General features: G+C 37.4%; 2 protein-coding genes across 2 annotated transcripts in view; both read right to left on the reverse strand.

Moving 5' to 3' along the window:
- The window catches only part of LOC136677953 (galectin-4-like), a 19,440-nt gene extending 5,367 nt beyond the window's left edge, over positions 1 to 14,073 (reverse strand). Inside the window, exons 1-5 of the mRNA XM_066655673.1 lie at positions 13,987 to 14,073; positions 1,716 to 1,804; positions 1,396 to 1,597; positions 285 to 386; positions 55 to 143 (exon numbers count right to left, since the gene is read on the reverse strand). Coding sequence (XP_066511770.1) covers positions 55 to 143; positions 285 to 386; positions 1,396 to 1,597; positions 1,716 to 1,804; positions 13,987 to 14,073 — 569 coding nt within the window. The remainder of the gene's footprint in view (positions 1 to 54; positions 144 to 284; positions 387 to 1,395; positions 1,598 to 1,715; positions 1,805 to 13,986) is intronic.
- Positions 14,074 to 20,049: 5,976 nt separating this feature from the next.
- On the reverse strand, positions 20,050 to 26,287 carry LOC136687768 (galectin-4-like). The gene is made up of 10 exons (XM_066662319.1): positions 26,169 to 26,287; positions 23,592 to 23,724; positions 23,360 to 23,448; positions 23,040 to 23,241; positions 22,839 to 22,952; positions 22,067 to 22,168; positions 21,841 to 21,929; positions 21,509 to 21,707; positions 21,308 to 21,421; positions 20,050 to 21,018 (listed from the first exon to the last, which is right to left on the reverse strand). The coding sequence occupies exons 1-10, from the start codon at positions 26,270 to 26,272 to the stop codon at positions 20,992 to 20,994; spliced, it is 1,173 nt and encodes a 390-aa protein (XP_066518416.1). The 5' UTR covers positions 26,273 to 26,287; the 3' UTR covers positions 20,050 to 20,991.
- Positions 26,288 to 26,621: the final 334 nt, after the last annotated feature.

A 26,621-nucleotide genomic window follows, 5' to 3' on the forward strand; every position in this document is an offset into this window, starting at 1 on the left:
TTCATATTATTTAATCTACTGTGTATTTCACTGGCCACCATCATGAAATCATACCTATCACAATCTGAAGGAACAACACCTTGGAAGTACAAAATTCGTCCAGTTTGCAGTTCTCCAGTGATTCCAGCATTATAGGGTTTGTCCTGTAATAAACATAAGCAGACGTAATAATGGATGCCAAAAATAAAACCAGCATTAACTGTATGAACCACAATTTTTATCTTTTAAAAGTTTTTTATATTAGTACAATGTTCTTAAACCAGTTTTGAAATGCTGTTACTCACAGGGCTGCAGATTGGAGATGTCACTTCTGACTGGATGTTTGACTGTTTACACCGTGAGGTTCCTGAGCAAAGTTCCTTATGAAAAGTGGATGCATTCCACTTCTGCAATAAATATGAAAATATGAAACATAATTTTATACATAAAATGGTACGCACATGGAATGATCACTGGATTACGAACACCTACAAATATCTACTGTTTACGAATATAATTGTCTGTTTTATCAGCTCAACTGACCACACAAGACAGTAGACAGTTTTTATGAAATCCAGCAGCACTGTCTGATCCACAAGGTACCTGCACAACACACACTAACCCACCAACACCACACCAAAGTCACTGCAGCACTCCACCACCCAGATCATACTTTATCACCTTTAGTGATCCTTTATGGGTCCTGACCACTGAAGAACAGACGGACTAAAGTGTTTAACTGTACAACTACACAGTGCTCCTGTGGTCAGTGGAGTCAGGAGAAATAACAATGAGTGTAGAAACGAAGTAGGTGTTCCTAATCCACTCATTGTTCAGTGTGTGTATATAATTGGTAACAAGCTTTTTGTATCTATTTTGGACCACCCCTTTTCATGAACACATTAGGTCATGAAGTCACTGGTCTTTGAGAGTGTAAACTAACTAAGGTTGCTGGTCTGGTTTCTGTTCAGATCCACTACAGCTCAGCATGCAGTGGAATGACACCAGAATTTTCTGGCAGCCTGGATTTTAAACCAAAAAGCCTTTGTTTTGGAGTCTGAGATCACACTGTGTCATGGACTTTGACTGAAATTTCAGCTACAGCTTTATCTTTATAATATATATTACATATATATTTATTTAGAGTTCCATGCAGTAATAAACCACTGTTATATCACAATAAATAGTTGGCGTAAGGCATCTGAAACACTGACTTACTGCAATAATACCAGTCATGTCCATGGAGACATCACCTTCGATGATAATTGTAGTCACATTTACAAGTGGCATGTGGTGTTTAAAAAATCCAAATTTTTGCCCATTCACATAAACCTGGAAATAAAATATAGTTAAAAGAACAAGTCATTTAGCTGTTTTAAAAAAAACTTTTTTTCACATATTGTCTAAAAATTATACCTCATAGGAGTTTGAGCTGATGACAAAGAAGATATCAAATGCTGATCCTTTTGGTGTAGGACACCAGTTAAAGGTTTCTTCATTCTCCCATTGTCCATTCCTGCGACTGTTAAAGACAGTGCTTGACGAATTCATGCGTGGGTTGAAATGAAAAGCAATGTCATCATCTTCATTCTGCCCGGATTTGAGATGTATGTTAAACCTGTGTAGGAGGTAAATTCATTTGGTGTTGAACATAAAAGTAAATACTTATTTTAAGCCCATAACATATCAGTGTATTTAGTATGTTTATTGTGTAGTCAGTATATATGCATATATACCTGGAGGCATCTGGATGAACAACTCCTTGGAAGTAGAAAGCCATTCCTGGTTTCAGATCTCCAGGGATTTTGCCCACATAGGGAATGTTCTGTGAATAATATTAAACATTTTTCCAGACATAAAATAATGTTTACCTTACAGAGAGTAATGGCACTGGATTGTCTACATGCTGATATTTTTTCATTGTTAAACTATTTAATTTGGCCTCATTGTAAACAATGTAACTTACAATGTTGCTGACTTGATTTGTAACCTCTCTCTGGATGGTTGACAGACTCCAGCATGAGGTGCCGAGGCTGGTTGTTATTTTATTCCTTAGTTTCTTATAAAGGTAATACATGGTCCAATGCTGTGGAGAACAAAATCAAGACACAAATGCTACTATATTTACTGCATCCCAACCTTAGAATTCTAATTGCTCTTAGGTGATGGAGTATAACTTTTTTACGTTTTTAATCCCATCATGAGAAGTATCTATTCCTTGAAATGTCATCAACGCAAACTGATTTGGAATCAGAGGTACTTAATCTTTCACTTGAATCAAAATAATATTTTATACTTATATTAGTTACTGCAATAATAATTATGTCTAAAATGTATTCATTCATTCCTCCATGGTCTATAACTGCTTATCCAGCTCATTGGAGTCACAGCGCTCATCATAATGCTGAGTAGCCTCACCAGTGATATGCAGAAACACATGCAATTAGAGTTTCCTTGAGCGTTCAAACTGAAGTTTTTTTTTTTTCCCCGGCCCGCTCTCATAATTTTTTGAAAGATATGTATTTGTTTATTATACAGAAAAATTATAGTAACTATTTGTTTTGTTTTGAATATATGGTGTTTAGTTTCACATAACAAGGCAGATAAATATTATATAATCCGTCTTTATTATTCATTCATTCATTCATTCATTATCTGTAACCGTCTTTATTATATAAACCATTAAAAATGTGTATAGCCTTTTCTTGTTTTTTGAATACTATGGCTGTGATTTGCTTCCTCTTTCTTTATTGTTAAAATTTTGTTATAATTGTTATAAATAATGTTCCTGTTCAGTAGCAATGTTAAATATAAAATAAAAAAAAACAAGTTTATTCTTATTACCTCAAAAATTCTTTCACACTTTTTCACTGGTATAATTTACTTGAAATGATTTTAAAACTACTTATATGTTTTTGAAATATATGAAATATTATTTGGTTATCAAATATTAGTTTCAAAATCTGCCAGCGAGGAGTTGGTGTGTTCTCCCTGTGTCTGCGTGGGTTTCCTCCGGGTGCTCCGGTTTCCTCCCAAAGTCCAAAAACACACGTTGGTAGGTGGACTGGCAACTCAAAAGTGTCCGTAGGTGTGTGTGTGTGTGTGTGTGTGTGTGTGTGTGTGTGTCTGTGTTGCCCTGTGAAGGACTGGCGCCCCCTCCAGGGTGTATTCCAGCCTTGTGACCAATGATTCCAGGTAGGCTCTGGACCCACCGCGACCCTGAACTGGATAAGCGGTTACAGATAATGAATGAATGAAATGAATGAAATCTGCCAGCGCTCAAAATAAACTTAGAATTATATACTCTGATATTTCAGGAGTCAACTCTGAATCTTGACTTCATTCACTCAAATCAAAAGAACCGACTTCTATCACTTAGAATGTGGCAAACAGTCGACACCCTGCTGGGCAACTCTAATCGTAAATATTTATTTATGGTTTGCTTTGGTGTTTGTTTGTTTGTTTGTTCGTTCGTTCATTCATTGTTTTGGGCAGTTTTTGACTTCATAGAAAATATTGTATGATGTATTACCTTTCAAAAGCTTCACTTTCACTTGCATTACTTGACTGTGTATATAATTATTAATTTCTAAAATCATATTACAAATATGCACGCAAATTTTATGTAAATACATTTACACAGATAACAAATGTCCTTCACCTCAATGTATAATATTTAACTGTTTTGTGTTCCACCTCACTTAATATAAATTTTACTTTAAATTAAAGCCATTTAAATATTTGAAAAATTATAATTTAAGCAGTGCATGTATCTATTTGCCATCTCATGAAAACACCATTTTTAAGAGTTGTTCACTCAACATTCTGGAATATATTCATCCATGCTGAAAATATCTGGAAGTCACATAATCACTAGAAATATGTATCATCTGAAATTCATTGAGAAGTAAAGAAAAAAACATACCTTGACTTGGATAGAGATTCCTGAAAGTCTCTCTGTAGTTCTCTATATATGACACAAAAAGTTTGGTAAGTAATACTTTTTTATTGAAATAAAGTCATGCAGGTTGTTCTGTCTTGTGATGAGACGTCTGAAACAATCATCACCAGACAATGCTTTATATAGGAATCGCTGCTCACCAGAGGCAAGCAAAAAGGAATAAAGCTTTTTATTGGCTACACAGTAAAAATTTACCAAATATGGATTCTGTGTCATGATGCAAAGGCATGAAGCCTTCAGGCGTGAACCTAAAGAGGAAGTTCACTTCACGTATTTCACATATAAACTTCACACCGTCTGTTTTTTAATCACATTTTAATGTACATAAACTGATGTGCTCAATGTGAAATAAGTGAACAAAAGAATGGAACAGAAGTCCTGCTTCCAGGAGCAATAAAATACAAGAAATATGTCCTGGTGGAGATCTGGGCTGCAGCTGAGTGTGAGTACAAAGTGTGAGTAGAAATTGTTGATCAGATAGCATGTGGATGTGGGCATCTTCTGGAAAAGAGTGAGCACTCCTAGCCCTCTGTCAGTAAGGTCAACAAACTGCTACAGGGGTTGGACAATGAAACTGAAACACCTGTCATTTTAGTGTGGGAGGTTTCATGGCTAAATTGGACCAGTAAGAGCAGAATGTGAAGGTTCAATTAGCAGAGGGTAAGAGCACAGTTTTGCTCAAAATATTGCAATACAGACAACATTATGGGTGACATACCAGAGTTCAAAAGAGGACAAATTGTTGGTGCACGTCTTGCTGGTGTATCTGTGACCAAGACTTTGTGATGAATCAAGAGCCACAGTATCCAGGGTAATGTCAGCATACCACCAAGAAGGACGAAACACATCCAACAGGATTAACTGTGGATGCAAGTGGAAACTGTCTGAAAGGAATGTTCGGGTGCTAACCCAGATTGTATCCAAAAATCATAAAACCACGGCAGAATTAAATGTGCACCTCAACTCTCCTGTTTCCACCAGAACTGTCCATCGGGAGCTCCACAGGGTCAATATACACAGCGACTGCTGTAGCTAAACCTTTGGTCACTCATGCCAATGCCAAATGTCGGTTTCAATGGTGCAAGAAGTGCAAATCTTAGGCTGTGGACAATGTGAAACATGTATTGTTCTCTGATGAGTCCACATTTACTGTTTTCCCCACATCCGGGAGAGTTACGGTGTGGAGAAGCCCCAAAGAAGCGTACCACCCAGACTGTTGCATGCCCAGAGTGAAGCATGGGGGTGGATCAGTGATGGTTTGGGCTGCCATATCATGGCATTCCCTTGGCCCAATACTTGTGCTAGATGGGTGCGTCACTGCCAAGGACTACCGAACCATTCTGGAGGACCATGTGCATCCAATGTTTCAAACATTGTATCCTGAAGGCGCTGCCGTGTATCAGGATGACAGTGCACCAATACACACAGCAAGACTGGTGAAAGATTGGTTTGATGAACATGAAAGTAAAGTTGAACATCTCCCATGGCCTGCACAGTCACCAGATCTAAATATTATTGAGCCACTTTGGGGTGTTTTGGAGGAGCGAATCAGGAAACGTTTTCCTCCACCAGCATCACGTAGTGACCTGGCCACTATCCTGCAAGAAGAATGGCTTAAAATCCCTCTGACCACTGTGCAGGGCTTGTATATGTCATTCCCAAGACGAACTGACGCTGTATTGGCTGCAAAAGGAGGCCCTACACCATACTAATAAATTATTTCAGAAAAAAATTTCAGTTTCATTGTCCAACCCCTGTATATTCAGTGCATACATATTAAAGAGGCCATCTGACTCAGTCATTACAACTTCATGAAACTTCTCTAATAAGAATTGAATCATGAAACTAAATATTTTTTATTGACAAAGTCTTCAATTAACACCTAGCCCAACACATGAACTGAAGCTCCACTGCAACTATCACCACAAGAACCACATTACTTCATATATGTATCTTCTTATACAGGAATAGTGCACACACAAATAAATAACCAAGGATTGGTTTTATCAACACAACTGGTTTATTAAATATAATATAAAATATTAAATATTGATTATACATTCGTATAATGAAATGGATTACACACAGCAAATTAACCAGTGTTAAACCAATTACTGTTAGTGTTAATTTAATACAGTAATAAAACAGTAATAAAAAAAAGTTCACACTAATAGTGTTGATTTAACACTGGAGAATTTGCTGTGCAGCGATACATGAGGGGGAGGGAGATTAACACATGAGAGAATTCTTCTATGATGACAACCATAAATTCTAAAAGGGAGATATAATTTACATTCAACCCCAACCTCTGTGTTATGAAATGAAGCAGTGACCTTACTTTCCCTGAAGAAGTGTTAGGACACTGCGAGCTGAGGACATGCAGGGCTTTCTGGAGCTTTTTTTGTTCTGTTACAAGTAACTGAAGATAGAATTGATGAAAGAGGAGAGGACAACAAACAACTAGATCCAACTTAAATTTAAACAAGAAGCTTATGAATAAGTAACTGCGTCAGTCTCGTCCTTGTTTTACAGTCACAATCTCTTTTTCCCCTCATGAATAGGAGCTTCTGGTACTTGATACCCTGTCCTCGTAACCTTCATTCATTCATTCATTCATTTTCTGTAACCCTTATCCACTTCAGGATCGCAGTGGGTCCAGAGCCTACCTGGAATCATTTGGCGCATGGCAGGAATACACCCTGGAGGGGGCGCCAGTCCTTCACAGGGCAACTCACACATTCACTCACACACTTTCTTTTGAGTTGCCAATCCACCTACCAAAGTGTGTTTTTGGACTGTGAGAGGAAACCCACTCAGACACGGTGAGAACACATCAAATTTCTCATAGACAGTCACCCGGAGCAAGACTCGAACCCACAGCCTCCAGGTACCTGGAGCTGTGTGACTGCGACACTCACCTCCTCATGCTCATAAGCAACGTCCTAAAATCTCTGAAACATCATCCTCTTAATCGTGGAGGATCAGAGAACAAACCACAGGCATGATATTTTGCAAAAATACCATATATTGTAAATGCGCGGAGTACATTTGGCTGCAGCGGGCGCCCAATACGCTAAGGGACCGTATGCAAAGTGCGGAACCTATTTAATAACGTAAACTATGAACTTAGATAAGGAGGGAGCTAGTGATACTTATAAAGACTCCATACATAACGTAAAACAAATGGGAGCTACAATCCAGTAGCCAACCATAACAACCTCATCAATTTTTATTCATTTATACCTATGAATATTTAGTTTTAAGCAATGTAGTGCTTTTATAGCAAAAAAACTGCTACTGGGAAGCATCCATATTACTTATGTATTTAAAAACAATTGTGATTCACAGAGATACATTACCAACATACTGCAAATATTATTTCATAAAATATCATTGGATTTTGATACTTGAGAGAGGTATGAATAGAAACCTATAATATACATACATACATCTTCTTTTTCCACTTTTACATTTCAGGGTCGCGGTGAGAAACCTATAATGTCAAAGAGCAAAAAAAAAAAAAAAACAATACGTTTAGAGCTAAAAGCACAATAATTAATGTGTTTATTTAATAGACCTTATATTTCATGGCTTCATACATATTTTCACCAGGGATGCACTTCCTGACTAGCTATCCTGTTTTCATAGTCTAACATAATATCCTTTAATGGCCCATAAATCTCATTGTAGAGTAGGCTACATTATTTCTCCATACCACACAGCCTTACGCAGCTTGATCGTTTCAGTGCAGTCTAATGATCTTACCATCATGGATCCCAGTGGCGGAGGCTGGTCTTTCAAGGAGGGGAAGCTCAATTTCGGCCTACATCATAAAATGTGTTGGTTAATTTACACGTAAATTCTACCCTCTGTTTCTTTTTAAGAAAATGATCTTTGACCCTGTCGTACCAACCATGGCGTCTTTTCCAGGGACTTGACTAGTGTCCTCTCAATGGCCAGCAGAGCTAGGCTGCTTAAACGGCTTTGGCCCATGTGAAGTGTGTCTGCCTGTGCTCCCACGGATCTTTACACCAAAGGATCGCTGATTCGCTCATTTCGCTGTCAATCAAAAAGAGATTCAGCCTCAGACAGATCATCCAATCATCATGCAGAAGCTGAGCGTCCAGCCCAGCCAAGGCCAGCCCACTGCCCCATAGACCCCTAGAGATGCTGAGCGTCCGATGGGCAGGACAAAGCCCAGCATTTATCCAATGACTCGTCTCATTTCGCTGCAGTTCGCTGCTTCGCTATTGAACTCTGTGGACGCTCAGCGTCTACACCGTTTAAAGCATTGTGAGGCTGCAGGAATGACTGAGAAGAAAGCGACGTCTTTACCAGTGAAAAGAAGCTGATTCTGAACAAAAGTTGAGCATGTTGTAGTGCATATTTATTCAATGACATGTACACACAACAGTATATATTTGATCACTTATTTTTAAGGGAATTTAAACTATATTTTAGGGGAAGCTCAGCTTCCCTTGCAGTCTTAGAGCAATCGCCACTGATGGATCCTTACTTGTACCAGATAATTGTCAAATGTGTAATTCACCGTAAAGCCTCCAAATATGATGTAGAATGTGAGATTTCACATTTTTAAATTAGCTCACCACACAGATTTTTACAATATTCATAATACCCTAATTGTCAAATATTCTGATGAATCATTTCTATATAGTGTATAGTTTCATGTCATACTCTTCTTGTTTTTCATAAACATATCTATTTCATAAACATATCTACTTTATGCCTAAGAGAAATACTGTTTTGCGTAGTTTACACACCTAAGAATTAAGCCTATACTGGATGATACCATTAGTGTGTACAAACCGGATTCCAAAAACGTTGGGACACTAAACAAATTGTGAATAAAAACTGAATGCAATGATGTGGAGGTGTCAACATCTAATATTTTATTCAGAATAGAACACAAATCACAGATCAAAAGTTTAAACTGAGAGAATGTATCATTTTAAGAGAAAAATGTGTTGTTTCAAAATTTCATGGCATCAACAAATCCCAAAAAAAGTTGGGACAAGGCCATTTTTTACCACTTTGTTGCATCCCCCCTTCTTCTTACAACACTCAACAGACGTCTGGGGACAGAGGAGACCAGTTTCTCAAGTTTAGAAATAGGAACGCTCTCCCATTCATGTCTAATACAAGCCTCTAACTGTTCAATCGTCTTGGGCCTTCTTTGTGGCACCTTCCTATTTATGATGCGCCAAATGTTCTCTATAGGTGAAAGATCTGGACTGCAGTCTGGCCATTTCAGTACCCGGATCCTTCTCCTACGTAGCCATGATGTTGTGATTGCTGCAGAATGTGGTCTGGCATTATCTTGTTGAAAAATGCAGGGTCTTCTCTGAAAGAGATGATGTCTAGATGGGAGCATATGTTGTTCTAGAACCTGAACATAGTTCTCTGCATTAATGGTGCCTTTCCAGACATGCAAGCTGCCCATGCCACAAGCACTCATGCAACCCCATACCATCAGTGATGCAGGCTTCTGAACGGAGCGTTGATAACAACTTGGGTTATCCTTGTCCTCTCTGGTCTGGATGACATGGCGTCCCAGTGTTCCATAAAGAACTTCAAATCGTGACTCATCTGACCACAAAACAGTCTTCCATTTTGCCACACTCCATTTTAAAAGACCCCTGGCCCAGTGCAAACGTCTGAGCTTGTGGAGCTTGCTTAGAAATGGCTTCCTCTTTGCACTGTAGAGTTTCAGCTGGCAACGGCAGATGGCACAGTGGATTGTGTTCACTGACAATGCTTTCTGGAAGTATTCCTGAGCCCATTCTGTTATTTCCTTGACACTGGCATTCCTGTTTGAGGTGCAGTGACGTTTAAGGGCCCAGAGATCACGAGCATCCAGTAGAGTTTTACGGCCTTGACCCTTACGCACAGCAATTGTTCCAGATTCTCTGAATCTTTTGATGATGTTATGCACGGATGATGATGATAACTTAAAGGTCTTTGCTATTTTACGCTGGGCAACACCATTCTGGTATTGCTGCACAATGGTGGAATTGGTGATCCTCTTACCATTTTGGCTTCAGAGAGACACTGACACTCTGAGAAGCTCTTTTTATACCCAATAATGTTGTCAATTGACCTAATTAGTGTTAATTGGTCTTCCAGCTGATTTTGTATGCTCAAATTCCTTTTTCCAGCGACTTATTGCTACTTGTCCCAACTTTTTTTGGATTTGTTGACGCTGTGAAATTTTGAGTAAACATATTTTTCCTTTAAAATGTTACATTTACTCAGATTAAACTTTTGATCTGTCATCTATATTCTATTACGAATAAAATATTGACATTTGCCATCTCCACATCATTGCATTTAGTTTTAATTCACAATTTGTTTAGTGTCCCAACTTTTTTGGAATCCGGTTTGTAGATTTCTTTCAGCATTTAACAACATATCTATGGGTTAGATTATTTATATATATATATTTCACAACATTCTAAATATATTTCACAACATTCTAAGTATATTTCACAACATTCTAAGAGTTGATAACAATCCATTGTTAGAGTTGCATAGGTTTGCATCTTATTATCAATCAGCTTTATCATGCTGCACTTAAACATGTTATGAAATAATTGTATGGGTTGTACTACAGTGGCATATACAAAAATAAAGTTGAGATTGTGAGCAATATGTAGACAAAAACAATAAATGATTTACAAACCATGTAAACCATTTAATTAAATTAAATCATTACAAAAACAGCACATTAAACAAGGAAGATTCTGCAACCCAATTCAGCAATGTAGTTTTGAGTTGTCTTTTTGCAGTGAAGGGAACGACAACAAACCTGTGGACATGTTCAAATATGAAGTGAGAGTGGAGCTTCTCAGTCTATCAAATATGAAATCTTTAAGTGATGTTTTTCTGAGGGACAGAGTTTTGGGGACCTACCCGTTTGCAAAATTGTTTGATTTCCACTAATGTTCAGTTGACTTACCCATTCTGATGCAGTTGGGTAATCTTTTATCTAATTTCACAAGAAACATCTTATTTAGACATTTTACATGCACATCCTGAGATGAGTTTTTGTAGTTGTTTGTATGAATACAAGTGTCTGTTTTAAGGGGATGGAAGAATGTTTGGAATTGATGTGAAGAAACTAATAGAAAGTGTAGCAAATAAAGAGTAGACAAATTAATGTTGAGAAAATGAAAAATTATAGATTTGTACCCTTTTCATGAAAACTTTGGCCCAGTACTGCATATAGTAAAAAAGTAAGTCTGTTGTAAGTGGATGTTAATATGGTTTTTTAAAAATGTGTTATACAGGTGTCAGAATGTTTGGTGTGCCAAGCCAACCAGAACATAATAAAACAAGTGGTGGAGTATACTCCCATTAAGGTAAATATGGTTTATTAATTCAGGTCTTTGGTGCAAGGTATTGTTGAAATTTTGCATGGTGGGTGAAGTTAAGAAATACTGCTCTAAACTATGCTATTTATATCTTGTTGAACTGTTGAACTGTTGACTATCAGAAAGAGGCTTAAACACTAAATGAAGATTAACAACCACTTGCTCACATCATCCATAATTACATTTACGTTTCTATTGACAACCGATGATGAGAATTCACACACTGTTTGAAGTGAAATTCTTCAATCTGTTTATCAATGTAGCAGAGCTTTTTGAGCTTCTTGGTATGGACCTAATTGGCAAACTGGTGAAAACCAAAAGAGGGTATCACTACATATGTGTACTGGTTGACTACCTCACTAAATGGCCACAAGCCTATTCACTAAGGTCTAAGTGACGGAGTACATTGTGAATTTTTTTACCAATTTGAAGCACCGAAAAGGATCGTCACTGACCAGGGCTGGGAGTTCGTCAATGCGGTAATTTTGAACTGAGTGAGACTTATCTGCACCCCCCAAAAAATGTGCATACTTTCTTGAATACTTTTTTTAAATCAAGCAAATAATCCAGTATAAGAAAAAGGTTTTATTTGTGTTTATATGCAAAGATCATCAAGGGTGTTTGTAACAAGCTGGGCATGAAAAGAAGGCTGTCATCCGTAAACAAATGGCTTGGTGGAGAGGATTAATGAGACAATCCAGAGGTTAATGAAAAAGATTTTTTCTCTGAATCATTGCATTTATACATAATCCATTTGTGATATCAACAAAAATACAATATTAAAAACTATATTTGTTCAGGAATGTCTAATAAGCTATAAGTCACTTTGTTTTGTTTTTTTTCAGCAAACTTGTGGGAAGGAGGCCGGAGGTGTGGGATGAGTACTTAGATGCAGTATTGTTTGGGTTCATTCATTCATTCATTGTCTACAAGTACTTATCCAGTTCAGGGTCGTGGTGGGTCTGAAGCGTACCACTGGGCACAAGGCAGGAATACACCCTGGAGGGGACGCAAGTCCTTCACACAGCAACACACACACTCACACCTACGGACACTTTTGAGTCACCAATCCACTTACCAACATCTGCTTGATGGGGAGAACACACCAAACTCTTCACAGACAGTCACTCGGCGCAGGACCCTGGACCTGTGTGACTGCTACACTACCTGCTGCACCACTGTGCCACTAACGTTTGGGCCACATACAAAATAAAAATTTACGACTAAATTCTCACCTTACTACCTTATGTTTGGAAAGGAGGCTCATTATCCCTTCTGAAGTCCCTGAGCACTGCCAGGAAGGTGAATTTGTTGCAATTTTGAGTAATTGAGTGGTATCTATTTATGGTTTACTGGTTGACTACCTCAATTTTGAGTAATTGAGTGCTATCTATGTATAGTTTACTGTACACAGAACTGGCATTTATAAGCTACACACCACACCTTAACACAATTTCTGGATTCTAACATGTCATGTGACTATCGTGAGTGATATCAGCCAGGTATACAGGCATTTCTTGCATCAACAGTTGTTCAGTTGTTTTAGAGTAATGTGATGTTAGATGTGCTGATTCTAGCACTTTTCAATCTGGCCACCATTTTATCCACATCGCTTTGAGTGATTTTCAAGAACAGTGCGAAAAAGAAAGAAAAACATGCAAACCCCAACCAGAGAGCTTGTGCCAGAGAAAATGATACTTCTCACTCTAAAGTTAAGATAAGTTGAGTTATCAGAACATAATTAATATTTGCACTGTACATCTGTCAATTTATGAAGCCCGGAGAAGTCGGCAGCGTTATAAGATTTGGTCAAAGTATTCCTGAGATTGTGTGGTTATATTGATCGCTGAAGCATGTCAAACACATTTCAACACAGCAGTAAGGTGCAATTTTTGTCCATATATGTATGAATGTGAACATTTTCTTTGGCAGCAGTTTTTCCATTTTTGGTATAAGTGTAAACATTATACCTTTTTTAGTTTAGCAGCAACATACTAATACTAATGCACAGGTTATCTGGATCGATGTTGTGTCTCTCAGAGAGATGTCAAAAATATTGCCCAAACTCTTGACTGGATTCGTTGTAATCATTGGAATGGCAATGCCTGCGATGTTAAACTGGAACTTGTCCACCACCTTACCCTTCCTCAGCACCATGGATCTTGATATTGTGGGTCAAAAGCGTATCTGTGCCAACTTCGTAAGCTTCTTGAGTCCCTTCAGAATCCACTGGCAGACTGGGACTGATTCTAACATGAGTGTAAGGTTATCCATGAATGCCCTGATGGGTAGCTGCCATTGTCCAAAATATGTTCAGGGCCCTCTACACTCTGGCTAAGCGGACGTACTGAGCATATTCATGGCCAGGGAAAACTGAGTCACAGAGATAGTACACCCTTGCATGATACCGATCTCCACTTTATGCCAACTAGACATAGTTGCCAGTATGGTTGTGGAGTGTCTATGTACTCGTTTGCAAACTTTAAGCGTGTAGCAATATTCTTTTTAAAAAGCAACAGTTACCTTCATGGTGTCTTGCCATAGACACCCTGTTTGTTCAAGGTTTTTACGGACTGTAGACTCATGAACACAGATGTTAGCCAATACCAGTGATGCCTTGAAATCTTTGGCTGTCACTCTGGGTTGTTTATTTACCTCATTGAGTCTCCGTTGTGCTCCTGGGTCATTTTGACAGGGCGCCCACTTCTTGGCATAGTAGCCACTGTCCCAAATTTTCTCCATTTGTAGATTTTTTTGTTTGCCTTACTGTAGACTGGTGTATTTCTAAAGATTTAGAAACATTTCATAACCCTTTCCAGCCTTATGTAAATCAAAAATTGTTTTATCATAAATACAAACCGGATTTCAAAAAAGTTGGGACACTAAACAAATTGTCAATAAAAACTGAATGCAATGATGTGGAGATGGCAAATGTCAATATTTTATTCATAATAGAACATGGATGACAGATCAAAAGTTTAATCTGAGTAAATATAATATTTTAAGGGAAAATATGTTGATTCATGATTTCACAGTGTCAACAAATCTCAAAAAAGTTGGGACAAGTAGCAATAGGTGGCTGGAAAAAGGAAATTGAGCATATAACGAACAGCTGGAAGACCGATTAACACTAATTAGGTCAATTGACAACATGATTGGGTATAAAAAGAGCTTCTGAGAGTGTCAGTGTCTCTCTGAAGCCAAGATGGTAAGAGGATTGCCAATTCCACCATTGTTGTGCAGCAAGATAGTGCAACAATACCAGAATGGTATTACCCAGCGTAAAATAACAAAGACTTTTAAGTTATCATCATCAACCATGCATAACATCATCAAAAGATTCAGAGAATCTGTAACAATTGCTGTGCGTAAGGGTCAAGGCCATAAAACTCTACTGGATGCTCGTGATCTCCGGGCCCTTAAACGTCACTGCACCTCAAACACGAATGCCACTGTCAAGGAAATAACAGAATGGGCTCAGGAATACTTCCAGAAAGCATTGTCAGTGAACACAATCCACCGTGCCTTCCGCCCTTGCCAGCTGAAACTCTACAGTGCAAAGAGGAAGCCATTTCTAAGCAAGCTCCACAAGCTCAGACGTTTGCACTGGGCCAGGGGTCTTTTAAAATGGAGTGTAGCAAAATGGAAGACTGTTCTGTGGTCAGATGAGTCACAATTTGAAGTTCTTTATGAAACAATGGAATGCCATGCCATCCGGACCAGAGAGGACAAGGATAACCCAAGTTGTTATCAACGCTCCATTCAGAAGCCTGCATCACTGATGGTATGGGGTTGCATGAGTGCTTGTGGCATGGCCAGCTTGCATGTCTGGAAAGGCACCATTAATGCAGAGAACTATGTTCAGGTTTTAGAACAACATATGCTCCCATCTAAACGTCATCTCTTTCAAGGAAGACCCTGCATTTTTCAACAAGATAATGCCAGACCACATTCTGCAGCAATCACAACATCATGACTACGTAGGAGAAGGATTCGGGTATTGAAATGGCCAGCCTGCAGTCCAGATCTTTCACCTATAGAGAACATTTGGCGCATCATAAAAAAGAAGGTGCGACAAAGAAAGCCCAAGACGAATGAACAGTTAGAGGCCTGTATTAGACATGAATGGGAGAGCATTTCTATTTCTAAACTTGAGAAACTGGTCTCCTCTGTCCCCAGACGTCTGTTGTAAGAAGAAGTGGTACACAGTGGTAAAAAATGGCCTTGTCCCAAATTTTTTGTGATTTGTTGACGCCATGAAATTTTGAAACAACATATTTTTCCCTTAAAATGATACATTCTCTTAGTTTAAACTTTTGATCTGTTATTTGTTCTATTCTGAATAAAATATTAGATGTCGGCACCTCCACATCATTGCATTCAGTTTTAATTCGCAATTTGTTTAGTGTCCCAACTTTTTTGGAATCCGGTTTGTATAAAGACTCAAACTTCATCTTTAAACCTTTACATTTCAACTGGGATTAAAAATAACGTAATTCTAATTATATGCTTTCTGTGGTGCTGTAATATGCCAATTAGCTTTTTGATTAAATAAGGTATAGAGACAAATTATTTACTCATTTACTTATTTTTTACTGTACAAGTTAAACAAACTCTGAAGGTCCGTTTTTCGCGGTGTCTTTTTTATTTCCTCTAAGATGCCATATGTGCACAGGGAATTGAAGATAACTGAGGGCCATGAAATCACCCTGAATGCAGGCTGCATTTCTCGTGGAACAGCCTTCTGTGACGTAGAGGCTGAGAAATGCAGCCGAGCTCGGCCACAGCCTAGGTTCTGGAGCACAGCTACAGTGTATTTGCCTGGTATACTAGACTTTCTCAGAGAGGCAAAGAAATGGCATCTAGAGGATTTTAGACAGCGAAGAGACCTCCAGACATTAAAAAAACATGAACCAAGATGAGAATATTGCTGTATTCCTGCTCCATAGGTGGGTAATATTGACTTATTTTTGATATTTTGGATCGCTTAATGTGTAAATGTCTCAAACTTGGGAGATGTCTAACTGAATTAACAAAGGGCTACAAAACTAAACAACTCATGTTACAAATAAATAATTCAAACAGTGAATTACTTAAGATATAACTTAAGTTAATCTTCAACCCCCCGCCCCCCCAACCCCCCCACTTTAAAACATGCAGAGCCTCTGAATGTAAACCATCCAGAAAGAACTGTGTTTTTCCTTTAACACCAAAGTCTATACATGGGTTGTTTTTGGAGTGGATGCCATATTGGGCACAGATTTCATTGCATAGGGTCATGTGTCCTATAAAAATTGAAGGCAAATTAAAATTTAAATGTCTTTCTTGATAAATGATTACTGATCTGTATATTTGTGAAATATCAGCAGTTTATTATTAGGTCATGTTGATTGTACTGTTATAATACAATTGAAATGCTGGACACCATCTTTTCCTTTGTGTATTTTTGGGTGGGTGATCATGCATTTTGGCTGGAAGCTATCACAGCAATCTGGCAACTCTGGAGCCATTTAGTGATGTAATGTATGGTTCAAGTACGAGTCAACCACAGTCAAATCCAAAAAAATGACCTAAAGGATCACTCAGTGAATTGACATTCCTGATAGTTGTACATAGGTTTTGGGCACAATAGTAGCCTCCATACATTTTATGAACATGTGTCTTACTCAATAAGTTACACTTAAATGGTTTATAATATTCGTTATAACAACCATGTGAAGGATTAGTTATAGTGCAATCTACTTGCCCAATATTTATTTCGAAGGACTAGGAGATAAGCTTGTTGATGGCTACATATGGGAGATCAGTTTTCAGAACAGTAGTGACAGTCTAATGCGCTGTCCACACAGATTCATTTATTTTTAAACAGAGATTTTCCTCGCTTGATTTTTGAAAACACCCCTGTCCAGATGAATACAAAAATGGCTGCATTATCATGCCACAGCACCTCTTTAAGAGACATCAACACATGATGCATGAGAGAAACCGAGGTTTATTCCCAAATAAATTCATACTCCCTATGTAGTGCAATACACAAGTCATGAAATGACTGAATATATGTCTTAATAGTGCATTATATATTTCAAATACCAAATAATTTATATGTATTAATATGTGGGCATTTGAAATCTGGGGATAGAATATATACAGCACCAAGCAGCAGCGCCAATCACAGAAACAGGAAAGAAGTGGAATCCAAAAGTGGCCGTGCAGGTTGCTAGGAGCTCATTAGAACTAAGGGATGTGATTGGCCAAGTACAATGCGGAAGAGCAGGCCTCAGGTCAGGTGATTCGTGGAAAGCTTTTAGTAAGGCCACATCACTAGAGAGAAGGCAAATGATGGCTAGTTTTATTCGTGAGCAGGAGGAGGAGGAGGAACAGGGTGCAACAGCAGCGTCATAGGCAAAACAAGACCAGTGGCTTTGATGGGAGAATAGAGGGAGATAGAGGCAAGTCGTATTAAGTTTTTGCTGGGAGCAACTTATGACGTCCTTCCAACACCGCAAAATCTTGGACAGTGGGTAGGTGAAGACCCTAGTTGTGGATTATGTACAGGGGTTGGCACGCTGAAACATATTCTATCAGCTTGTAAAGTTAGTTTGTCACAGGGTCGGTATACATGGAGAGAGGGTTTTAGCACATTTGTTGGACAGCAAACAGCTAGAGGTTAATGCATTGACAAGTAGCTATAGTAATAAAATAGTTAACTTTGTGCGTGAGGGGGAATGTTTTCAAGAAAATGCGCATGTTACACATACTGGTAGATGGGGTGAAGCACAAGATTGGAAATTGCTGGTGGACGTAGGAAAAAAGCTTCAAGTCCCAGAGTGCATTGCGTTAACTACACTGAGGCCAGACATGGTGCTCTACACTGAAAGTAAACTGATAGTCTATTTCATAGAATTAACTGTTCCATTTGAGTATGCAGTAGATGAAACATTCGAAAGGAAGAAGCTGAAGTATGCAGACTTGGCCACTGAGGCGAGGGAATGCGGCTGGCAGGCACATGTAAGAACGGTGGAGATAGGTGTTAGGGGATTTTTAGCCAAATCGGCCACATCCTTGCTTGTGCAGTTCGGCATCAGGGGCCGGAAACTAAGGGTCGCTGTGAAGGAGTTACAAAAAAAAAAAAACACGTTGCAGGTGGATTGGCGACTCAAAAAGTGTCCGTAGGTGTGAGTGAATGTGTGAGTGTGTGTGTTGCCCTGTGAAGGATTGGCGCCCCCTTCAGGGTGTATTCCCACCTTGCGCCCAATGATTCCAGGTAGGCTCTGGACCCACCGCGACTGGCCGGTTACAGATAATGAATGAATGAATGAAAGGTCTACTCAGTGGTTGTGGATAAGGAGAGAAGAGATTACTTGGGGAAATGCACGTAGAGGTACTATTGGGATTGTTAGTGACGTAGCATGTAAAGTTCACATGGAACTGGTGGCACTGAGCATGCCTTAATGGTGCCAGTGGGGCTAGGTACTTAGGGCCTTAAGGCCTTAGTCACCCAGGAGGCCAGTGTGGATTTATGGTTGTTGATGGTAAAGGGTAAGGTAGGACTGTAAAGCTGGCTTGGAGGGGGGTGGTTCTGGGGTGAAAGACTTTACTGTTGAGCCTTCTGGAGGTGTTGTGGGCTTAATTCAGTGAAACACTAACGAGAGGAGGTGCCTGTCTGATGACCCCTGTGAAGAGTTAGTGATACAGTGGCTGGTTTGGGTACTCATGGGCTGGACTCAATGAGTAACCTTAGATGTTAAGGGTAGCCGGTTGCTGATCTGATCATAAATGGCCACAGCAACCTTAGTGCTGAGGTGTAGGATTCAACAGGAATTGTAGTGGCTGCAGGTAGGAAGAGTGTGGTGGGCCCTATGTGAAGCTCTAATGGGCTGGCATAGGATATTTTACATCTTATCTTGTATAAGATTATAATTACTGTCTTTAATGAGGAGGGGCTCCTCCTCCTTTGTATCTGGTATTTTCCTTGGGTCTTGTGTTCAGCTTTGGTCTCAAATGGTTCTGTCTTCCCTAGTTTTTATTTCCATTGTCCTACTCATGTTTATTTTCTGTTCATGATTTTTTTTCTTGTACTAACATGATTACTAGAGTGTACGTCTGCCTCCTTCCTCCTTCAACCCTGACACTTATGTAATTCTCTCAATAGGGAATGAGGAGCTTGAATTTCAGCCAGAAAGAGGCACACTGTGTGATGTCAGCCTTACTGAAAAAAGAAATCTGTTTTTCCCATCCACACGAGAACACCGATAAAGGCATTTTAAAAAATCACAACCACTAACAAGTGAAATAAATTAAACAGTTACAGCCTCATCTGACATGAGGTGGGATACTAGATAGGTACTAGGTGGGATACAGCAAGGAAAATACTCGTGATACTGATATGTTGGAGATGGGAAAAATCAGCAAAAATAAGTATCTGAGCCACTTTGACGAGAGCCAAACTGCGACAGCCATATTGCTTTGGTCAGAGCATCTTCAAAACTTCATTGTAGATGTGGAAGTGGAATTCAGAGTATACTTACATTACTGAAATTGAGACTTTGAAAAATAACTTGAGAAATAAAGAAAGATTTCTAATCATTTGCAAACATTAGGGTTCTTCCTTTTACATTTGTTTAAATAAAAAATTGAGAGTCTGTTCACATCTGTGATCCCATCAAATTTTATTCAATAAGACCTTTTTACATTCAGAGAGCAGTAGTTTCAAGCACATATCAGAAACATGTATCATTAAACTCTAAAGCTAAATGTTTCCTTTCCAGTCAAATATTAATACTGCATAACATTATTAAGCAGTTTAATTTTAAGCTAGCATCATTCAGAAATATGAGTTATCAGAATCACGTGTCTCAAATTACCCCTAAAACAGTACTTCAGTCCTTCAGATACATTTGCTTACATTTTTCAATTTACAGTTTTATTTATGACTTTGCTGCAAATAAGTGGAAGTTACATTACTTTTAAATAATGAATGATAGACTATATATGACATCTGACAACTTACCCACAAAATCCAGTCAGAATATAAACACTCAGTAAAAACAGCTACCAGTTTACAGGATTACTATCTGAAACTTTGTTATTGTTAAGTGAAATGTTTCAAAAGCATGTAAAGCCATGATGATAATCCTGTCCAACTCTCTGCAGAACTTTAACAGATGAAAATGAAAGCATATTCATATTATATTAGCTACAGTAACTAGAAGAACACTAACGTTTAACATTCGTAACAAGTGGACCTTTAACTCTCTGTACATATAAAATATAACTGAGTGTACAGAAAACATTTTTAAAGGTTTATGATCTATAAATCAGTCTAACCCACCTCCCTTCAGAAAGGACAGTGCATGTACCAGAACAGAAATTCCTCATTTACTTATGGACTACTGTCCTAAAAGCAGTGGTACCTGGCCAGTTTAACCAAAGGACAAGGACTTTTTAAATCAATCATCTATATCATTTTTATCATCAGAACCATCCAACAGTAATTAGGTCTAAAGAGAGGAATATATAAGGAAGAGTTAATGTATGTCAACTAAAAAGAAAAAAAATGCAGTCACTGTGTGTTGTAATATTTATGATCAAATAAGTATCTAATTATATAAAGACAGAAAACAGATTATCTGGTCAAGTTCAGTAGAAATTGAAGTGTCTTCAAAAACGGGACAACTTAATGTCGATCTGGAGGTGAAAAACAGTAAAATTAAATAATTAATTTTATTATATTAATTATGCAAACATAACCATATTTACACACACACAATATATATATATATATATATATATATATAATGTGGATACTGAAGGTTGCAAATATTTAACTGCAGCAATAAGTGTGAATACATACAAACACAATAACGAAAATGACAACAGATGTAGCAAGAAAACATGCAAGAGAACAATTACAATAATAAATAATATGTAATGTTATTCATATAGTATTTGTAAACATAACAAAAAAATCACTTACTTCAGCAAAGCCGTACATGTTCATGAAAACATCTCCTTTTATGTTAAGAAATGACACAGCCTCCAATGGTATACGGTGCTTGAATGTACAGAATACGTGTCCATTCACAACTACCTACAGCAATAAAACCAAAGTTTTTAATGTAATATTTTACCTTTTACATTCATGTCAAATTCATTCTCATGTGTTCTAATACTTTACCACATAGCCGTTATGTTCAGTGACAATAAACAAATCAAAGGCTCCTCCTTTGACAAATGGCCCCTCAGAAATCTCTTCTGGACCCCACGATCCATTTCTGAAGCTGTTGCGGACTACAGAGGAGTTTGAAAGTCGAGGATTAAAGTGGAATGCAATATCATCAGCATCTTCTGGACCACATTTCAGATTTATGGCAAAACTGTAAATGTACAGAACCAGTATTTAAAAATAGGTTAGCACATTTTTTAATTGGTCAGTGGAAAAAAACATCAATATTATTCATATTATTTAATCTACTGTGTATTTCACTGGCCACCATCATGAAATCATACCTATCACAATCTGAAGGAACAACACCTTGGAAGTACAAAATTCGTCCAGTTTGCAGTCCTCCAGTGATTTGAGCATTATATGGTTTGTACTGTGATGATCATAAGCACAATAATGGATGCCAAAAATAAAACCAGTATTAACTGTATGAACCACAATTTTTATCTTTTAAAAGTTTTTTATATTAATACAATGTTCTTAAACCAGTTTTGAAATGCTGTTACTCACAGGGCTGCAGATTGTAGATGTCACTTCTGACAGGATGTTTGAGTGTTTACACCGTGAGGTTCCTGAGCAAATTTCCTTATCAAAAGTGGATGCATCCCATTTCTGCAATAAATATGAAAATATGGAACATACTTTTATATATATATATATATATATATATATATATATACAATTATGAGTAAGATCCACCACCCAAACCATACCTCCCCTTTAGTGATCCTGTATGGGTCCTGACCATTGAAGAACAGGGTGAAATTGGGGTAAGAATGCATGCAGAGAAACATGATATCTGATATAGACTACAGTGTGTAATTGTACAGCTACACAGTGCTCCTTTGGTCAATGGAGCCGGGAGACAACAATAACAATGAGTATAGGAACAAGGTAGGTGTTCCTAATGCACTCATTGTTCAGTGTGTATATATAGTTGCTAACAAGCTTTTTGTATCTACTGGGATTAGGGACCACCCCTTTTCATGAACACATTAGTGCGTGAAGCCATGAAGTCACTGGTCTTTGAGAGTGTAAAACGACTAAGATTGCAGGTCTGGTTTCTGTTTAGCTCCACTACAGTTCAGCATGCACTGGAATGACACCAGAATTTTCTGGCAGCCTGGATTTTAAACCAAAAAGCCATTGTTTTGGAAGCTGAGATCACACTTAGTCTTTATAATATATATTATATACATTTTAATTAGAGTTACATGCAGTAATAAACCACTGTTATCTCACGATTAATAGTTGGACTAAGGCATCTGAAACACTGACTTACTGCAACAATACCAGTCATGTCCATGCAGACATCCTCTTTAATGGAAATTGTAGTCACAGTTACAAGTGGCATGCGGTGATTAAAAAATCCAAATTTTTTCCCATTCACATAAACCTGGAAATAAAGTAAAGTTAATAGAGCAAGTCATTTAGCTGTTCTAAAAAAAATCTTTTTTTCCACATATTCTGTTAAAAATAATACCTCATAGCAGTTTGTTCTGATGACAAAGAAGATATCAAATGCTGATCCTTTTGGTGTAGGACACCAGTTAAAGGTTTCTTCATTCTCCCAGTGTCCATTCCTGCAACTGTTAAAGACAGTGCCTGTCGATAACATGCGTGGGTTGAAATGAAAAGCAATGTCATCATCTTCATTCTGTCCAGTTTTGAGATTGATGCTAAACCTGTGTAGGAGGTAAATTCATTTGGTGTTGAACATAAAAGTTAACACTTATTTTAAACCCATAACATATCAGTGTATTTAGTATGTTTATTGTGTAGTCAGTATATAAGCATACATACGTGGAGGCATCTGGATGAACAACTCCTTGGAAGTACAAAGCCATTCCTGGTTTCAGATCTCCAGGGATTTTGGCCACATAGGGAATGTTCTGTGAATAATATTAAACATGTTTCCAGACATAAAATTATGTTTACCTTACAGAGAGTAATGGCACTGGATTGTCTACATGCTGATATTTTTTTTCATTGTTAAACTATATAGTTAGGCCTCATTGTAAACAATGTAACTTACAATGTTGCTGACTTGATTTGTAACCTCTCTCTGGATGGTTGACAGACTCCAGCATGAGTTGCCCAGGCTGGTTATTTTATTCCTCAGTTCCTTATAGAGGTAATACATGGTCCAATTCTGTGAAGAACAAAATCTGCATCCCAACTTTAAAATTATAATTGCTCTTAGGTGATGGAGTATAATTTTCTTACATTTTTAATTCCCATCATGAGAAGTATCTCTTCCTTGAAATGTCATCAACCCAAACTGATTTGGAATCAGAAATACTTAATCTTTCACTTAAATCAAAATAATATTTTATACTTATATTAGTTACTGCATAAATAATTATGCCTAAATGTATTCATTCATTCCTCCATGGTCTGTAAATGTTTATCCAGCTCATTGGAGTCACAGTGCTCAATATAATGCTGAGTACCCTCACATGTGGTATGCAGAAACACATGCAATTAGTCTGAGTTTCCTGGAGCATTCAAATTTTCCATGGCCCGCACTCATAATTTTTGGAAAGATATTTATTTGTTTATTATACAGAAAAATTATAGTAACTATTTGGTTTGTTTTGAATATATGGTGTTTAGTTTCATAAATATTTCACATAACAAGGCAGAAAAATATTATATAATCAGTCTTTATTATATAAACCCTAAAAACATTTGTATAGCCTTTTCTTGTTTTTAGAATACTATGGCTGTAATTTGCTTCCTCTTTTCTTATTGTTATAATTTTTTTCATGTTCCTGTTCAGTAGTAATGTTAAATATAAAATAAAAAACGAGTTTATCTTCATTACCACAAAAAAAAACTTTCACACATTTTTCACTGGTACAATTTACTTGCAATGTTTTTGAAACTGCTTATATGCTTATGAAATATATTAAATATTATTTTGTTATTTCATCAAATATTAGTTTCAAAATCTGCCAGCACTCAAATTTAAACTTGGAATTAAATACTCTGATATTTCAGGAGTCAACTCTTAATCTTGACTCCTTTCGCTCAAATCAAAAGAACTGACATTTAACACTTAGAATGTGGCAAACATTTGACACACTGCTGGGCAATTCTAAATCAAAGAATCGATTCTTTAAGAGCTGACACCCTCAGTGCGCTGTGTTTTCTGTCACAGCTGTAGGGAGGACGAGAAGGTGGACATAAGGACAGAATTTGTTAACACAACAAAAATAAACAAAACAAACAATAAAATTAACACAAGCTTGACTAAACTGAACAGAACAAAACAAAGAACGATGAACTGATGTAGACATGTGCAAACATAAGACAAACACATCTACAGACATCTACACACAACAAAGGAACACTGAAACCTAGTTGGGTATAAGCAGGAACAAGGAAAAGAAATACATGGGAAAAATAACAAGAGGGCAGGACCACAAAGAAGACACAGGTGGGAACACTGTTTACAAGTTGGGAGGCTAAGGTGGAGCTAAGATAGAGACAGGAACCAAAACAAACTTAGAGCCATGTGGTAAAAGAGCACATGGTAGACAAGGGAAATAAGAAAATACAGAAACGGAACAGGAAGTGTGACATGTTTTCTTGGTATTTTATATTTATATAGGTTTATTTCTAAAATATTTTCACATTTACATTTTCTGTACTCATTTATTTTTTATTAAGCTTAAACATAGACATTTACAGCTGTATATAAAGCAGCATTTACCTCATTTTATGAAAAGACTCATTATAATCATAATTATAAATATAGCCGCAAGTGGCAATTCTCAGGGTCCAAACCTGTATTCGCTGGTAGATGAACAACATGCCATATGATAGAAAAGGATTTTAGGGGACGTTTTCGTAGTGTTTTAAAGGTGGTCCTTAGTGTTCTGGCATCTATGTAGAGATGCAGCTTGAGATGGAGGAGTAGTGGATGACAGAGACAGCATAGAGCACTCTACAGAGACAGAAACCAGGGTGAAACTCCAGAGTGAATTCTGTGCTCTATGCTGTCTTTGTCATCCGCTACTCCTCCATCTCACGCTATATCTCCACAGAGGCACCTGAACACAGAGGACCACCTTACAAACACTACTCAAACTTCCCTAAAGATCCCCTTCTATCTCAGGAAAGCTTATAATTGTTTGCTTGTTTGTTTGTTCATTCATTCATTGTTTTAGGCAGTTTTTGTCTTCCATAGAAAATATCGTATAATGTATTATCTTTCAAAAGCTTCACTTTCACTTGCATTACTTCACTGTGTATATAATTAATAATTTTTAAAATCATATTACAATATGCATGCAAATTATATGTAAATACATTTACACAGATAACAAATATGTCCTTCACCTCAATGTATAATATTGAACTGTTTTGTGTTCCACCTCACTTACTATAAATTTTACTTTAATTTAAAGCCATTTAAATATTTGAAAAATTATAATTTAAGCATTGCATGTATCTATTTGCCATCTCATGAAAACACCATTTTTTAAGAGTTGTTCACTCAACATTCTGGAATATATTCATCCATGCTGAAAATATCTGGAAGTCACATAATCACTAGAAATATGTATCATCTGAAATTCATTGAGAAGTAAAGAAAAAAACATACCTTGATTTGGATAGAGATTCCTGAAAGTTTCTCTGTAGTTCTCTATATATGACAAAAAAAGTTTGGTAAGTAATACTTATGTAGTGAAATAAAAGTAAAGTCATGCAGGTTGTTCTATCTTGTGATGAGACATCTGAAACAATCATCACCAGACAATGCTTTATATAGGAATCGCTGCTCACCAGAGGCAAGCAAAATGGAATAAAGCTTTTTATTGGCTACACAGTAAAAATTTGCCAAATATGGATTCTGTGTCATGATGCAAAGGCATAAAAACATCAGGCGTGAACCTAAAGAGGAAGTTCACTTCACGTACTTCACGTATAAACTTCACACCGTATGTTTTTTAATCACATTTTAATGTACATAGACTGATGTGCTCAATGTGAAATAAGTGAACAAAAGAATGGTACAGAAGCCCTGCTTCCAGGAGCAATAAAATACAAGAAATAT

This window comes from Hoplias malabaricus, chromosome 2, assembly GCF_029633855.1.
Source record: "Hoplias malabaricus isolate fHopMal1 chromosome 2, fHopMal1.hap1, whole genome shotgun sequence".
NCBI classification, from domain to species: Eukaryota; Metazoa; Chordata; class Actinopteri; order Characiformes; family Erythrinidae; genus Hoplias; species Hoplias malabaricus.

What these genes read in the sequence shown, in the direction of transcription:
- LOC136687768 (XM_066662319.1), bottom strand. Translation starts at nt 26,272, where the DNA reads ATGACTTTACTTTTATTTCACTACATAAGTATTACTTACCAAACTTTT. An exon ending in GTTCATCCAGATGCCTCCAC is followed by an intron (nt 23,242 to 23,359) that starts GTATGTATGCTT and finishes CCTCCTACACAG; the next exon opens with GTTTAGCATCAATCTCAAAA. An exon ending in ACATGTACGGCTTTGCTGAA is followed by an intron (nt 21,019 to 21,307) that starts GTAAGTGATTTT and finishes TTTCACCTCCAG; the next exon opens with ATCGACATTAAGTTGTCCCG.